The sequence below is a fragment of the Cervus elaphus genome, chromosome 10 (assembly GCF_910594005.1).
Source record: "Cervus elaphus chromosome 10, mCerEla1.1, whole genome shotgun sequence".
NCBI lineage: Eukaryota > Metazoa > Chordata > Mammalia > Artiodactyla > Cervidae > Cervus > Cervus elaphus.
In genome coordinates this window covers 47,701,490-47,719,292 of record NC_057824.1, presented here as the reverse complement: position 1 = coordinate 47,719,292, position 17,803 = coordinate 47,701,490, and the positions used below count along the sequence as shown (strand labels likewise).

Here is a 17,803-nt window from a genome sequence, read left to right as displayed (position 1 = left end):
AAAACTAAGATCATGGCATCCAGTCCCATCACTTCATGGCAAATAGATGGGCAAATAATGGAAACAGTGAGAGACTATTTTGGGGGGCTCCAAAATCACTGCAGATGGTGACTGCAGCAATGAAATTAAACGATGCTTGCTCCTTGGAAGAAAAGCTATGACCCACCTAGACAGCATATTAAAAAGCCAAGACATTACTTTGCCAACAAAAGTCCATCCAGTCAAAGCTATGGTTTTTCCAGTAGTCATGTATGGATGTGAGAGTTGGACTATAAAGAAAGCTGAGCACCAAAGAATTGATGCTTTTGAACTGTGGTGTTGGAGAAGACTCTTGAGAGTCCCTTGGACTGCAAGGAGCTCCAACCAGTCCATCCTAAAGGAGATCAGTCCTGGGTGTTCATTGGAAGGACTGATGCTGAAGCTGAAGCTCCAATACTTTGGCCACTGATGTGAAAAACTGACTCATTGGAAAAGACTGTGATGTTGGGAAAGATTGAAGGCAGGAGGAGAAGGGGATAACAGGGGATGAGATGGTTGGATGGCATCACTGACTCGATGGACATGAGGTTGAACAAGCTCCGGGAGTTGGTGATGGACAGAGTGTTGCAGTTCATGGGGTCGCAAAGAGTCGGACACGACTGAGAGACTGAACTGAACTGAACTGAACCAGTTTCCCTGGAGCACAGGGTGCCTCACTCTCCACTCTGAATTCCCCTCAGGGGGTGTTGAAGGTCAACAGCTGCAACAGCACAGGGTTCAGTCTCTGCAGAGGCAGATGGCAAACATCCTGGTTGTTGTTTAGTCACTGGCAGATGCTCTTGGCAAGAGCCAATGTGTAGTTGACACTTCTCTACCCCTGGCTCTCAGCATCTAGCACCATGCAAACAGCATGAAAAAAAAAATGTTGAATGAATGAGTCAGTGAAGAAAGAATTTACTGTCCAGGAAGGAAGGTAGATAGATAAGCTGGTGAGTTTGAAAAGAGATAAGATCATGGCGTCTGGTCCTATCACTTCATGGGAAATAGATGGGGAAACAGTGGCTGACTTTATTTTTTTGGACTCCAAAATCACTGCAGATGGTGATTGCAGCCATGAAATTAAAAGACACTTACTTCTTGGAAGGAAAGTTATGATCAACCTAGATAGCATATTAAAAAGCAGAGACATCAGTCCTAATGAGATGGATGAAACTGGAGCCCCTTATACAGAGTGAAGTAAGCCAGAAAGATAAAGAACATTACAGCATACTAACACATATATATGGAATTTAGAAAGATGGTAACGATAACCCTATATGCAAAACAGAAAAAGAGACACAGAAATATAGAACAGACTTTTGAACTCTGTGGGAGAAGGTGAGGGTGGATGTTTTGAAAGAACAGCATGTATATTATCTATGGTGAAACAGATCACCAGCCCAGGTGGGATGCATGAGACAAGTGCTCCGGCCTGGTGCACTGGGAAGACCCAGAGGAATCGGGTGGAGAGGGAGGTGGGAGGGGGGATCGGGATGGGGAATACGTGTAAATCTATGGCTGATTCATATCAATGTATGACAAAACCCACTGAAATGTTGTGAAGTAATTAGCCTCCAACTAATAAAAAAAAAAAAAAAGCAGAGACATTACTTTGCCAACAAAGGTCCGTCTAGTCAAGGCTATGGTTTTTCCAGTGGTCATGTTTGGATGTGAGAGTTGGACTGTGAAGAAAGCTGAGTGCCAAAGAATTGATGCTTTTGAACTGTGGTGTTGGAGAAGACTCTTGAGAGTCCCTTGGACTGCAAGGAGATCCAACCAGTCCATCCTAAAAAAGATCAGTCCTGGGTGTTCATTGGAAGGACTGATGCTGAGGCTGAAACTCCAATACTTTGGCCACCTCATGCGAAGAGTTGACTCATTGGAAAAGACCCTGATGCTGGGAGGGATTGAAGGCAGGAGGAGAAGGGGACGACAGAGGGTGAGATGGCTGGATGGCATCACCAACTCAATGGACATGAGTTTGAGTAAACTCCGGGAGTTGGTGATGGACAGGGGGGCCTGGCGTGCAGCGATACACGGGGTTGCAAAGAGTCGGATACGACTGAGCGACTGAACTGAACTGAACTGATGACGCTGTCTGTGATTCAATGTGGCACAATGTTCTCTGGGAACCAGGGGAGAACTTGCAAGGGAGGATGGAGGGAAGTTTTTGTAAGCCAGTGACATAGGTCATAGGTACAGAGCGTGAAGTCCCTGCAGAGGCAGAACAGGGCACAGTGTCCCTAGCGGAAGGATATTTGGCTCCTACCCGTGAGTCCACACGTAGCAGATACTGGGGGTGCCCAGCCCACCTCCCTCCACACTCACCCTATTTTCACTGTTCCTTCCATCTCCCATCTGAATGCACCTGAGGTGCTTTACTTGAGGGTTCCCTCTAGGCATACATGCCCCCAGGCTGTGGTGATGGGAGGCGGCAGATGAAAGCGGCAGCTTCCGGGCCCTCAGTCGCAAGGACTCGGATTCTTGTCCAAAGGCTCGATGGAGCTATTGCCCTCGGTAGGAACATGCTTATTAAGCTGCCCGTTCATTATTGGCTGCCCTCCCATCTGTGTCTCACTCCTCCACAGCCCTGATGGTATTTTTTTCAATCTTCACCTAAATATGTTGTTTGCACTCAAATCCATGTCTCAGGATCTGCCTCTGGGAAAACCCAATCTGGGAAAAAAAAAAAAAATACAAGGAAGAGGGGAGAAGCCCTCACAGAAGCATAGGCTGTGTTATGTAACTCAGGCTGCTGTAACAAAATACCACAGGCTGGGGGAGCTTAAACCACAGACGTTTTATTTTCTCGCGATTTGAGACGCTGGGACTCCAAGGTGTCAGCAGGATTGGTTTCTCCAGGCCTCTCTCAGGCCGTCTTCTCCTGGGGTCCTACCATCTTACTTCTGTGCACACACATCCTGGGTGTCCCCTCCTCTTCTTTTTTAAAAATAATTTTTTTAATTTAATTTTATTTTTGACTGCATGGAGTCTTTGTTGCTGTACATGGACTTTCTCTAGTTGTGGTGAGCAGGGACTACTCTTCTCTGCAGCCCTCAGGCTTTTCATTGTGATGGTTTCTCTTGTTGTGGAGCACAGGTTCCAGACATGTAGGTTCAGTAGTTGTGGTGTGTGGGCTTAATTGCTCTGCAGCATGTGGAATCTTCTTGGACCAGGGATCGAACCCATGTCCCCTGCATTAGCCGGTGGGCTCTGATCCGCTGGGTCACCAGGGAAGTCCTCCTCCTCTTTTATAAGGACGCTAATCCTATTGGATCAGGGCCCCATCTTTATGGCCTCATTTGACCTTAACTACCTCTTTGAAGACACTTATCTCCAAATATAGTTACACTGGGGAGTAGGGCTTCAACATATGAACATGAGGGGAATAAAATTCAGTCCATAAAGAGGGGAATTGGGGAAAAGCAACTCAGCTAAGGAAAGTTGGGCTTAGAGAGGCAGGTCAGTTGTTGAAGCTCAGTGCCCAAGATGACAGAACAGTAGGTCTGATTCCAAAAGAGTGTCCATAGCAATGGAAATGCAGATGACAGTTCAGAAATTGGGGGTTCTGAGATACCCTTATATATGTGCTGGGAGCCCAGCTGGCAGGTTGGAGGGGAGGGGGCAGAGGCTTCAGCGATAGGGAAGGGGCTGGGAGGAACAGTGGGATCCTGGGCCATCAGCCATGGACTGGCATTAAAGACATACTCAAGGCCCTGGCCAGATGGGCCTATTACACAAGTACCAAGGAGAAGAGGTTTCAGCAGAAGTCTATTTACAGACATGCTCCTTGTCTGAAGAGACCCAAATGCCTCACAGATACATAATTATTAACCATAAGAGGGGAAAGTTGATAATTTGGACTACCTTGAAATTTGGGATTTATATTCATTAGAAGACACCAATAAGGGAGTGATAAAGCAAGAGATTTTTGCAATACATCTAGAATGGCTGAATTGCACCCCTGCCCCAAATTCATATCCACTCAGAACCTCAAAATGAGGCCTTATCTGAAAATATGGATTTTGCAGATATAATTATTTAAGCTAGGAAGAGGTCTTCACTTGGACTCTGGGGGTGCTCCAGATCCAGGAATTATGGCAGCTGAGACAAACTCTGGAGGGCAAGTAGGAGCCTGGACGTTGAAGTTATGCATGACGCTTAGTATAGACTCTGCCAGGTTGAGGAAAGGCAGGACTTGGAAGAAGGAGGTAGAAACAGTGCAAACAAATGCGACCTGAACTAGACTTCTAGACATAGCGGGGTAAGGAGAGAGTTGATGGATTGCGAGAGTGGAATGTGTAAAATAGCTAGGTAGTGGGAAGTTGTTATATAACACAGGGAGTTCAGCCCCATGCTTTGCGATGACCTAGAGAGGGATGGGAGGGAGATTCAAGAGGGAGGGGACATACGTATACTTAATGGCTGATTCACGCAGTTGTAAGGCAGAAACCAACACAACATTGTAGAGCAATTATCCTCCAATTAAAAAATTAAAAAACAAAAAGAAATTAACAAACAAAAAAAAGATGTATGGGCTGATGTGGCAGCCAGCCGGCACTTTTCCCTGAAATGAGAAAAACATCCTCAATACTAAAGGAGGAGGAGGAAAGAAGGGAAATGAGAAGGTCATGACACTGATAAAACATTAACTGCAGAGTGATGTGTTTTATTCACCATTTCCTTTCCCTTCACTAATTTATCAGATTATATTTATTGAAATATAATACATGAATCTTACAGATACAGCTCAATGAATTTGCACAAGGATAACAGGGTCCACTAGCACGCAGATCAAGGAATAGAGTGCATACCAGTGCCCCAGACCCCCAGCTTGGCGCTTCCTTCCTTCCAGTCACTGTGCCCAAGGGGTAACCGTATTCTGATTTCCATCATAAAGGATTGCTGCTGCTGCTGCTAAGTCGCTTCAGTTGTGTCCGACTCTGTGTGACCCCATGGACTGCAGCCTACCAGGCTCCTCCATCCATGGGATTTTCCAGGCAAGAGTACTGGAGTGGGGTGCCATTGCCTTCTCCGTCATAAAGGGTTAGTTTTGCTTATTTGGTACTTTATATACAAGGAACCCTCCAATGTTTCTCTTTCATGTCTGGCTTCTTTCCTTCAACACTGGTCATAAAATACTTTTCCACATGTGGTGGTTTAGTCCCTCAGTCATGTTGGACTCTTTGCAGCCCCATGGACTGTAACCCACCAGGCTCCTCTGTCCATGAGATTTCCCAGGCAAGACTACTGGAGTGGGTTGCCATTTCCTTCTCCAGGGGATCTTCCCAGCCCAGGGATGGAACCTGCATCTCCTGCATCTCCTGAATTGCAGGTGGATTCTTCACCACTCAGTCACCAGGGCTCATTGCTTATGTGTGATTCTCGTTGTTGTATGGTATCATATTACATTCATAAACCACGATTTATTTTCCATTCTATGTTGATGGATACTTTTGGTAGTTTCCAGCTTGAGGCTATTATAAGCAATGTTTTTAGGTGCACGGATGTACACGTTTCTGATGGATATACACCTAGGAGTAGAATCTGTGTATGTTTAGCTTTAGCAAATACTGCCAAGAATTTACACTCCCACTGGCAATATGTGAGTTTCCAGTGTACCAGATTCCCATATTGAATAAATTCCATCTTTGTCGTTTTAGTCATTCTGATAGGGGTGTGAGTAATAGCCCATTCTAATTTGTGTGCATTTCACTAATGACTCATTTAAACCAGCCCCTTTTCCTTCGTCATTAGGGTTTCCTTTTTCACAAAGAATTTCCGTCACCCTTTTCTGTCGAGTTATCTGTCTCTTCCCTTGTTGACTTACAGTGTTCCTCAGAAATTCTGAATTCTAGAGCTTACAGATACAAGTTGCATTTGTTTCTCAGGGCTTCTGGAACAAATGATCACAATCCATATGGCTGAAAACAACAAAAATTTATTCTCTCATGGTTCTGGAGGCTAGAAGTTCAAAGTCAAGGGGTCAAGAGGGTCATACTCCCCCCTGAAATTTCAAGTGGAGAATCCCTCCCTGTTTCTTCTTATCTTTTGGAAAATCCTGGGTGTTCCTGGGCTTGTAATGGCATCATTCCAATTTTTGTCTTTGTCCTCACATGATCTTCCCTGTGTCTCTCTCTACCTCTTCACATGGAACTTCTTAACAGGATACCAATCATTGGCTTTAGAGCTGAGAGGGGGAAAGAATCTTTGTTTCCTGTCTACTCAGTGAAACACTGTACTCTACATTCTTTACTTCTGATGAAGATGTGGGAGGGTTTTCTTCACACTCAGCAATTCTCAGACGCCAGCTGAGTACCCTACAATTTACTCAATTCTGACCCTGTCTACATTGAGATCGTTTCAGATCCCACAGGCTAAGGGCTCAGTCCTGCAAGATTTCACCCACAATTCAGACGCCCACCACAAGCCCAGGCCACCACCTTGTAACTGGGCAGGACCCTATGAGGTCTCCCCAAGACAGACCCACCCCACCTCCATCCTTTGTCTGCCTCTTTTTAAATTATTATTATTTCTCTTTGGCTGCTCTGAGTCTTCACTGCTGCTCGGGCTTTTCTGTATATGCAGCGAGCAGGGGCTACTCTCTAGTTGTGGGTGTGTGGCTTCTCTTGTTGTGGAGCACAGGCTCTAGAGCTCGCAGGCTTCACTAGTTGCAGCACATGAGCTCAGGAGTTGTGGTTCCTGGGCTCTAGAGCACAGGCTCGGTAGTTGTGGTCCATGGGCTTAGCTGCCCCACAACATGTGGAATCTTCCAGAAGCAGGGATCAAACCTATGTCCCCTGCATTGGCAGTCAGATTCTTAACCACTGGACCACCAGGGACGTCCTCTTTGGGGATGTTTATAGAGGCTTTACTGTGCAGGCATAATTCACTAAATCACTGGCCAGTGGGGATTATTTCAACATTCCAGATGGTTGTGATGTTCTAACAGACTTTGAGACCCTCTAAACTGGATGAGATACCCGCTAAGTGCCCCCTCAAGCAGCCCTGGCACAACACAGTGATGCGCAGCACTGGGATGCTGGGAAGGGCACATACCTGGAGCATCGTTCTTAACATCCTTTGTGTGGTCACGCTGCTCTATGGTCCTCTCCTGAGACTATCCAGACCTCCTTGAGAACAATCAATGCTTCAGAAACCATAAAAGCTTTGGCCAAGAACCAGACATCTCTCTGGAACAATCACTGATTTATAAAAAGCATTTGAGGTCAATTCACTAGAATTCTTATTTCATTTCCTCTGTTTTTGCTTCTTAAATAATCAGTGTTGGCTCAAACCATTCCCCTGGCTGAGAGACTCTTAGGGTGTGCTGGCTCCTCCCCTCCCATGACACCTCCTGACTTTCCAGCAACCTTTTCGCAGATAAAAGGTTGCTTCCCGCAGAAGGGTCAAGAGAGCTGCTTTTGTGCTCAACCATAAAATTCTCTGGAACTATCTTCAGGGTCGGCTCAGCCCCATAAAAGAGGGTTCCTGACAAGTCAGAGGAATTAGAAGGAAGGCTCTGAAGGACCCAGCTTGCAGCATGATGAAGAACTTCCCTGTGGCTTCCCTTCTTTTCCTGGTTCTTATCCTGAGTGTCGATCTTGGAGCTACCACACGTACGGAGCTGCCCCACTCCCTTCCCGGGCTGACCAGGGGTGGAAGCAAAAGGCCAGCTCCAAGATCCTTCCTCTCTCTCTTTTTTCCCTCTAAGGTGGCAGTGATGTGGCCAAGTTCTGCTGTTTCCAATACAGCCAAAAACCCCTTCCCTGGAAGCGGGTGCGTAGCTATGAATTCACCAGGGACAGCTGCTCCCAGAAGGCTGTGATGTGAGTATTTCTCCTTTGGGTTTTTGGGGTCCCTTACCAGTTATGTAGTCAGAGGGGTGCTGAGCAGACCCCCTCACTGACCCCAGGGCCAGGATGAGCCTCAGGCTGGAAGCCTGGTCAGTCGGTTATTGCTCAACCTCGGGCGTTAAGAAGCATGACCCTGAGCTAGGTTTCCTGACTTGCAGCCCATGATCCAGGGATCTGCCAGGCACTGCGCTAAGTGCTGGGTATAAAAGAATAAACAGCCCTTATAGACCCAGGTGGCACAGTTGTAAAGAACCGCCTGCCAATGAAGAAGAATGTGGGTTTGATCCCTGGGTTGGGAAGACCCCCCTGGAGGAGGGCATGGCTACCCACTCCAGTATTCTTGCCTGGAGAATCCCCATGGACAGAGGAGCCTGGAGAGCTACAGTCCACAGGGTCCCATGACTGAAGCAACTTAGCATGCCTGCATAGATCTTACGTCTAGCATAAGAAAGAGGGCATTAAAAGACACTTGCACAAAATAGATAATCTCAATTGTATGAGTGCTTGAAAAGGACAGCAGGAGAAAACAGCAGGAGGGAGCATGTCATTGGAGGGGAGGTAAAACCTTACTCTACCCTCCTAGGGGCTCTGGCTGAGCCTGAGAATTAAATGGACATAAAACAGATTAACAGGAGAAAAGCATACAGATTTTTTCATGCACACGGAGCCCCCACAGGAAGATGAAGACCCAAGGAAGTAGCAAAATCCACATGCTTTTGTCCAAAGCCTACCTGCTTTTGAACAAAGAGGGAATTGTGGAAAAGTAATTAAAATATATGGGGGTGAAGAAAGCTAAAGACTGATAAGGGTTATCTTAATAATGTTTGTTTGTACAGAGTTTTCTTGGCCTTGACTATCTCTGACGTTAAGAATAATTTTCCCTCCAGGCACAAGGAGGACATTTTTCACATGGGAGTTTTATCTCCTGCTTTCAGGAGGCAAAGGGGAGGTCAGAATGCCCTTCTTGCACTTGCTGGTGTTTGGGTTTTTTTGTTTTGTTTTAGGTTTTTTTTTTATTGTTTGAGTTTTTTAGTGTCTTTAGCTCAAAATAATCCTTTTGTCAAAGTGGCATATTTGGGGGCAGCATGTTTGGGTACCCTTCATCATAGTCACAGGAGGACCTCACTTAGCATTGGGAGGGTTTCCTGGAGGAAGTGACATTTACGCTGAGAACCCCCAAGGATAAGTGGGAGTGGTGAGGGGGGCTGGCAGGAGCATGGTGGATGGGAGAAGGGTGAACAAATTTCTGACAAGGCAGACAGGTGGGCAAGAGGCAGGTCATGCCAAGCTCATCGGTAGCAGGAGAGATGATGCATACCAGGAAGGGTCCCTGGAAGGACTAAATGAGGCTAACATATGCGAAGCATGTAGCGCTGAGCCTGCACACAGGAAACGTTCAGCAAATGGAAGCGATGCTAAGTTGCCTCAGTTGTGCCCAACTATTGGTGACCCCATGGACTGTAGCCCGCCAGGCTCCTCTGTGCATGGAATTCTCCAGGCAAGAATACTGGAGTGGGTAATGGAAGTGATCTTTAAGTGTAAATACTTAAGTAGGGGCCACCACTGCTCTCCAGGACTCGGGGTTCCTCTCCAGGACTTGGGGTTCCTCTCCAGGACTTGGGGTTCCTGAGCATGAGAGAATGTGCAGAAAGGTAGATGACAGGCTCCAAGGACAAACCCAAATATTGTCACAGTTAAGGGCAGGCAAGAGGCACCCCAGTGCCCAGGCATGGAGGGGGATGCTTCTGGGCTCAGGATGCGCTCCCTGGGTCTTCTCCTTTGTGTCTTGATTGACTTTTTGGAGCTTTACAGACATTAACACTTAACCAACAACTGGCAAAAGGCCCCAGGCTAAGCTCAAAGCAGTGGCTCTGTCACAAGTTGTGTGACCTTGGACACAAGTCATTTTTAAAAGGAAGGTGAGGGGTCTAGATCAGCCATCTGTTGCTGCATAACAAATCACTCAAAGTCTAGTGGCTTAATCCAACAGTGATAATCTTCTTATCTCTCATGGTTTCCATGGGTCAAGAATTCCAGAAGGGCTCAGCTGTGAGGCTCTGGCTTGACATCTCTTATGTGGTTATGGACAGATGGTGGCTTCACTGGTGGCTTACCAGTAAAGAATCCACCTGCAATGCAGGAGACACATGCAGGAGATGCGGGTTCGATCCCTGGGTCAGAAAGATCCCCTGGAGAAGGAAATGGCAACCCACTCCAGTATTCTTGCCTGGAAAATTTCACGGACAGAGGAGACTGGCGGGCTGTGGCCCACAGGGTCACAAAAGAGCTGGATAGAACCCAGTGACTAAACAACAGCAGACTGGCCGTGCTGGAGCTGGATCAGCTCGGGGGGCTAGAGGCATCTCTCTGTCTCCAGGGCATCTCTGTGTAATCTCTGTTGGGCTAGTTTGGGCCTCCCCACGGTGTGGTGACCTGGGGTGGCAGGACTCCTTACAAGGAGGTCCAAAGCTCCTGCGTGAGTGCTCAACGAACCAGGCAGAAGTTCTACAACCTTCTATGACCTAGCTACCAAGTCACATAGCATCACTTCTGCCATTCCTATTGGTCAACCAGTCCCCTAAGACTGGCCTAAATTCAAGGGGAGGAGACATAGACCCCCATTTCTTAATAGGAACAATGTCAAATGGATGTTGGAACATCCATGAAGCCCTTTTTATCCCTTATTTTCCCATTCTTTGGGGTCTTCTCCCCTGCACGTGCCAGGGCAGGAAGCCAGTAAGTACACGGTACTCCAGGTTAGAGCACCCTTGACTTAGGCTCTTGTCACTTCTGAATGCTCTCAAGGAGCAAAGGCTGGAAACCATTCAGGGACATCAGCCACAAGCCCCAGTCTTTTTTTTTTAAACATATTTATTTATTTGGCTGCCCCAGGTTTTATTTGCAGCATGTGGGATCTAGTTCCCTGACCAGGGATTGAACCCAGGCCCCGCTGCATGGGGAGTGCAGAGTCTTAGCCACTGGACCACCAGGGAAGCCCCACAACCCCCGGTCTTAAGGAGCTCACAGTGCGGTGAGGAACACAGGAATCTTCTCCACATGAACAGCTGTGGCAAACAACCCACAATAATGTGATTAAGAATTAAGTGGCTCCATGCATATGAGGTTCTTTTGTGCGGTGATGCAAATATTCTAAAATTGATCGTGGTGATGGCTGTGTCATCTACGGATATATGAAAACCCCTGAATTCTGATTATACACTTTAAGTGGGCCAGTTATACGGTGTGCAAATTATATCCCAATAAAGCTGCTATATTAAAACGGAAGAATTTAGAAGCATGGCGCATGTTACCTGCTTCAGACCAGAGCTGTTGGGGCATGTTTCCTAACAAACGTGGGCCAGGAAGCGAGGTTTCCACTAGAAAACAAGCTAGGGGAGAGGAGGGAGGGCAGGGGCTGGAAGAGGGAGCTGGGAGGCTTCCCTGGTGGGTCCAGTGGTTAAGAATGCGCCTGCCAATGCAAGGGACGTGGGTTCGATCCCTGGTCAGGGAACGAAGATCCCACAGGCCTCAGGGCAGCTGAGAGCCCACACCCTGGAGCCTGAGCTGGAGCCGGAACACTACAACTAGAGAGGGGCCCACACGCTGCAATAAAGACTCGACCCAACGCAGCCAGAAAGAAGGAAGATGGAAGAGGGACGGGGGTGCAGCAAAGGGGGTGCAATCAGGAGATCAGTTGGGTGGGGTGGGGGGGCTGCCCCTCAAGTCCATCCTTTTCCAGGAGGCCAAAGTTCTTAGTATTGACTCTCAGCATCTCTTTTCCCACAGATTCACCACCAAGAGAAGCCAGAAAGTATGTGCCCAGCCAAAGGAAGCATGGGTGCAAAAATACATTTCATTACTCAAAGCCCAGCAACAACTGTGACCTGACTGCTGAATTTTCAGTCCAAGTCTCCTGGATCCGGCTCTGCACTTGGCTCTGTTGTCCTTTGGTGGAGCCTGAAGAATTTCTCCGAGAGAAGGCTCCATGGGTCTGATAGGGAGGAGAGGAGAGTTTTCAACCAGTCATTTTAAAAAGATTTGATTTGCTCAATAAACTTTCTTATTCAATTAAAAACTGAATTTTCTTCAAAGAAAATAAAGGAGTCAATATTTGCAGCTGACTGCCTGGCGAGTCCCCAGTCCCTGATCAGACCATCCTATTGAATTCTGTCTTATGTTTTTGTGTGTGGAAAAAGAAAAAGCAGGGACAATGTTAATATATTTTGGCAAAATGCCCATGAAATGTTTTAACATTATATAGAGAGATAAGTTTATGTCATACGGAAAATTAAACTCTGTACAATACCTTGTGGCCTGTTTTTGCAGGATAAATGAAGTACATCCATATTGGGCACGGTTTTCTCATAAGGTAATAATTAATACGCTTCCCTGGTGGCTCAGCACTGAAGAATCTGCCCCAATGCAGGAGATGTGGGTTCGATCCCTGGGTAAGGAAGATCCCCTGGAGAAGGAAATGGCCATCTACTCCAGTATTCTTGCCTGGGAAACCCCCTGGACAGAGGAGCCTGGTGGGCTGCAGTCCATGGGGGTCACAAAAGAGTCGAACACTATTAAGAGACTAACATTTTCACTTCGTATAGAATAAACCACCTAAAAAAATAATTACAGATTCACGGGAAGTTGCAAAAACAATACAGAGAAGTCAGGTGTACCCTTTAACCGGTGTTCCCCGACAGTCACATCGTACACAATTATGGTAAAATAGCACACCCAGGAAATCGACAGTGGTGTAAGTGTCTGTATGAGTCTGTCATTCTATCACACGTGTGAGATTCCTGAAGCCACTATTACAATCAAGAGCCAAACCTAGTCCATCACCACAAAGATCTTTCGAGTGTCTTCCCTTCTCAGTCACGTCTCCCTTCCCCCACCATCCTTAACCCCTAGCAACTCCTAATCTGTCCCCCTGCAAAATGTTGTCATTTCGAGAATGTTATACACACAGAATCATATCATACGTGACCTTTTGAGGTGGTATTTTTTTTTTAAACTTCACATAATGCCCTTGAAATACATCCAAGCTGTTGTGGGTTTCCACAGTTTATTCTTTTTTTTTATCGATGACTAGTATTTCATGGAGCGATGCACTGCAGTTTATTTAAACTACCCTCTCATAGGTTTTTAGTCTGAGGTTACTACAGATAAGGACTTCCCTGGGGGCTCAGACAGTAAAGCGTCTGCCGACAATGCAGGGAGACCCGGTTTCAATCCCTGGGTGGGGAAGATCCCGTGGAGAAGGAAATGGCAACCCACTCCAGTATTCTTGCCTGAAAAATCCCGTGGATGGAGGAGCCTGGTAGGCTACAGTTCATGGGGTCGCAAAGAGTCGGACACGGCTGAACGACTTCACTTTCACTTAACTACAGATAAAGCTCATGAGAACAATCACGTACACACAAAGGCTTTTACATGGACATAGGTTTTCATTTCTCTGAGATAAATGCCCAGGCATGCAATTAATTGCTGGGTCATAAAATAAATGTATGTTTAGTTTTCTAAAGAAACTGCCAAGGGTCTTCTCTGGTGGTCCTGTGGTTAAGACTCTGTGCTTCCACTGAAGGGGGCACAAGTATGATCCTTGGTCCCCTGGTTGGGAAACTAAGATCCTGCATGCCTCCCGGTGCAGAAAAAAGAAACTGCCATGCTATTTTCCAAAGGGACTGTCATTTTACCTTCCCACCAATACTAAGGATTCCAGTTTTCTGCGCTTCTGAGCTAGTATTTGGTGTTAGCACTTATTTTTAATGTTAGCTGTTCCAAAATTAAATCACTAATGAATGTGTGTTGTTGTTTAGTCACTTAGTCATGTCTGATTCTTTTGTGACCCCATGGACTGTAGCTTGCCAGGCTCCTGTGTCCATGAAATTTTCCAGGCAATAATATTAGAGTGAGGGGCTTCCCTGGTGGCTCAGGGGGTAAAGAACCTGCCTGCAATGCAGGAGACCTGGCTTCGATCCCTGGGCAGCGAAGACCCCCTCGAGAAAGGCATGGCAATCCACTCCAGTATTCTTGACTGGAGAATTCCCATGGACAAAGGAGCCTGATGGGCTGTGGTCCATGCCGTTACAAAGAGTCAGACACGATTAAAGCCACTTAGCACAATATTAGAGTGAGTTGATATTTCCTCCTCCACGGGATCTTCCCAATCCAGGGATCGAACCTGCATCGCTTGTGTCTCCTGCACTGGCAAGCTGATTCCTTACCACTGCACCGCCTGGGAAGCCAAGGTATCTGACTGTGGTCAGCTCTGTGATATGGCTACACTGTGCAAGATCTCTTCATGTGCCTATTTGCCATCCACATATCTTCTTTGGTGAGCTAGCTCTCCTGCTTTTTCTCCACTTTCTAACTAGAGCATTTGTTTTTTCACTGTTGAGTCACCAGATACGAGCCCTTTGTCAGATATGTGGCTTGCAAATATTTTTTTCTCGGACGGTAACTTGTCTTTTCATCTTCTTAACAGCTTCTTTCACAGAGTTAAAGATTTAATTTTGATGAAGTTGAGGTTAATTCATACACCATAAAATTCACCAGTGAGAAGTGTACAATTCACTGATTCCTTTGTACATTCACAAGGTACTGCGACCATCATCACTACTAACTCCAGGATATTTTCGACACCCTGAAAAGAAACCCCATCCCTATTAGTATTTACTCCCTAACAGCCCTAGCAACCCCTTCTCCCAATTCTTTTCAACCTGTTTTGTTTTATGACTCAGAATACGTAGTGTTTCTTGGTGTATGCTTCCCAGGCGTTTGAAAGGACTGTGGATTTGCTATGGCTCATGGGTGGAGTCTCTTATAAACATCAATTAGGTCTTATTGGTTGATGGTGTTGTTGAATTCTTCTATATCTTTGCCGATTTTCCAAATAGTTGTTCTATCAGTTTTTGAGACAGGGGTGTTGAGATCTGCAAGTATGGTTGTGGATTTGTCTATTTCTCCTTTCATTCCTATCAGTTTTTGCTTCATATATTTGGCAGCTCCGTTACTTAGGGCATACATTTTGCAGAACTGCTGTTTAGGACTTCTATTCCTTCTTGGTGGATTGACTTCTTTTTATTATATAATGCCTCTCTCTGTCCCCGGTAATTTTTCCGCTCTGAAGTCTACTTTATCTGATGTTAAATACAGACCCGGCTGCTATCTGTTGATTAATATTTGCATGCTACATCTTTTCCCCATCCCTTTACTTTTAACATACCAGTATTATTATATTTGAATTGAATTTCCTATAGACAGTATATATTTTATTAAAAATAACATCTATTCTAGGGAGTTCCCTGGTCGTTCAGTGGTTAGGACTCAGTGCTTTTATTGCCATGGGCTGGGTTCAATGTCTGGTCCGAGTGCTAAGATCTCGAAAACCACGTGGTGCAGCCAAAAAAAAAAATTCATTTTGCCTATCTTTGCCTTTTGACTGGTACATGTAATCCATTTATAGTAGGGAGTGATATCTAATTACCTGGGTGGGGATGAAAGTCTTGGCTTGATCTTAAAAAAATGGCTAAAGGAAGTTCTTTAAACAGAAAGGAAAAGGTAAAAGAAGGAACCTTGGAAATGTGTGAGTAATAGTAGATGCAAAAACGCAGCATTCCACAATGCTTGGGCTTCCCTGGTGGCTCAGACGGTAAAGAATCCGCCTGCAATACAGGAGACCTGGATTCAGTCCCTGGGTTGGGAAGATCCCCTAGAGAAGGGAAGAGCTACCCACTCCAGTATTCTTGCCTGGAGAATTCCACAGACAGAGGAGCCTGGCGGGATACCGTCCATGAGATTGCAAAGAGTCAGACACAACTGAAGTGACTTAGCACACACTCACACACATAGCAAGCAGACTGGCTGGGAGATCCCCACACCCCAAGAGAAAGTGTTGGAAGAATGGCAGTTTATAAGACACCATCTGCAAATAATGTTCAGGATCTAGCAGGAGAAGTAACACACCAACAAATAATCATGGTTCAATTTGTTCTGTACCACGAGATAAGAATTGTCAGAATAATCATTTATATCTTGACTTTGGGGCTTCCCTGTGGCTCAGATGGTAAAGAATCTGCCTGCAATACAGGAGACCTGGGTTTGAGCCCTGGGTCGGGAAGATCCCCTGGAAAAGGGAATGGCAACCCAATCCAATATCCTTGCCTGGAGAATTCCATGGACAGAGGAGTCTGGCGGGCTACAGTCCAGGGGGTCGCAAAGAGTCGGACACAAGTGAGGGACTCACACACACCATTATGACTTGGCATGAAGGAAGCACTTACTGCTGGAAGTCCAATCTTCTTAACTTAGCATCCCAGGCCTTCCGTGATGTTTTAGATTTACTTTCACTGGAAACAGGCCTTGAGATTTTAAAAAATCTGAGTGTAGGACTTCCCGGGCGGTCCAGTGATTAGGAGTCTGCCTGCCGGTGGGAGGGACGCGAGTTTGAACCCTGGTCTGGGAAGATGCCGCGGGGCAACTGAGCCAGCGCACCACAAGTGCTGAGCCCGCACGGCATCAGGAGAAGCCACCAACCGCCACAGCAAACCCGAGCACCACGGCTAGAGAAAGTCTGAGCACAGAAACGAAGACCCAGTGCAGCCAAAAATAAGAACTGAGTGTATATGACAGATTTTGGAAGTGATCAGAGGAGATAACAGAAAGAAATGAGGAAGTGAGACAGGAAAGGGAAGGCAAAGAGTAAGGGTGTATTATTAGGCAAGTTGTCACTCTGGGCAACTGAGCTTAGTCCTGTTAGGGATCTCTGGGAGGCGATGATTGAACAGCAGGTGTCTCAGAGTTAACCCGACACAAGGGGAAGTGAGCAAGGGTGTTTATAAACCAATTCCTGTCTGTCAGAGGCTAATAGATGCTGGCATCCAGAAGGCATACGCATCCTATCTGTATGAAGCCACAGTGGGTCATCAGAGAGAGCCCTCAAAGAGATGCAGATGCTGGCGGGCTGGGATACCAAGGTGAGGCCTGAGGGCTTATGAGCAGGGCACTGAGGGCATTAGCTTCACTGGACCAGGCTGCAGCCTACGGTTCCAGCCAACTTACCTAACCAAACGCACTGGGCCACCCTGTGCTTTCCTGAATAATGTGACAATCCCTAGCTCACTTCAGGCCAACAAGCGGCCATTTCCTCCATCTCCTGAAAGCTGTTTCCTTCACCAGAACATCCCCTCTCCAGTTCCAGTCTCTCCCTGCCAAAATTCTATCTGCCAAACAAGATCCCCCCAAATGTCAAAATGTTTCTTGCATTTGCTGAGAACATGGAGGTTTTCCATGAGCTCTTGGTGACTTTCTCCATGCCCCCAGACAGTGTGTGCTCACTTCATTGTGTCTGACTCTTTGCAATCCCATGGACTGTAGCCCACCAGGTTCTTCTGTCCGTGAGATTTTCCTGGCAAGAATACTGAAGGGAGTTGCCACGCTCTCCTCCAGGGGATCTTCCCGACCCAGGGATCGAACCCATGTCTCCTGCGGCTCCTGGATTGCAGGCATTCTTTACTGCTGAGCCACTTAAGAAGCCCCCTCCCAAACAGTTAGCAGACCCCTTGTGCCTTCGGAGGATGCTGGCATCTTTTGTTCATTTTCTATGGTACTCCTTTACAATCATAATTTTTTTAAAGATTTTTTTTTTAATGTAGGCTGTTTTTGAAGTCTTTATTGAATCTGTTACAATAGTGCTTCTGTTTTACATTTTGGATTTTTTGACCACGAGGTTTGTGGGATCTTAGCTCCCCAACCAGAAATCAAACCCGCACCCCCTGCATTGGAAGGTGAAGTCTTAACCACTGGACCACCGGCAATGTCCCTACAATTGTAATATATTTATTGATGCGCTTGGATTTCTACCAGACTGTAGGCTCCTGGAGGTCAGGAGTTAAGTATAAATATCTTTGCAGAAATGAAGGACTTCGAAA

The 17,803-nt window shown here is 46.4% G+C and overlaps 1 protein-coding gene across 1 annotated transcript; it reads left to right on the top strand.

Annotated features, from left to right (window-relative positions):
- Positions 1 to 7,351: 7,351 nt before the first annotated feature.
- CCL26 (C-C motif chemokine ligand 26) lies at positions 7,352 to 12,076 on the top strand. The gene is made up of 3 exons (XM_043915593.1): positions 7,352 to 7,637; positions 7,733 to 7,847; positions 11,661 to 12,076. The coding sequence occupies exons 1-3, from the start codon at positions 7,562 to 7,564 to the stop codon at positions 11,755 to 11,757; spliced, it is 288 nt and encodes a 95-aa protein (XP_043771528.1). The 5' UTR covers positions 7,352 to 7,561; the 3' UTR covers positions 11,758 to 12,076.
- The last annotated feature ends 5,727 nt before the right edge of the window (positions 12,077 to 17,803 follow it).

Coding starts and splice junctions, on each gene's coding strand:
- CCL26 (XM_043915593.1), top strand. CDS start 7,562: ATGATGAAGAACTTCCCTGTGGCTTCCCTTCTTTTCCTGGTTCTTATC. Junction 7,638..7,732: donor CGATCTTGGAGCTACCACAC/GTACGGAGCTGC, acceptor TTTCCCTCTAAG/GTGGCAGTGATGTGGCCAAG. Junction 7,848..11,660: donor TGCTCCCAGAAGGCTGTGAT/GTGAGTATTTCT, acceptor CTTTTCCCACAG/ATTCACCACCAAGAGAAGCC.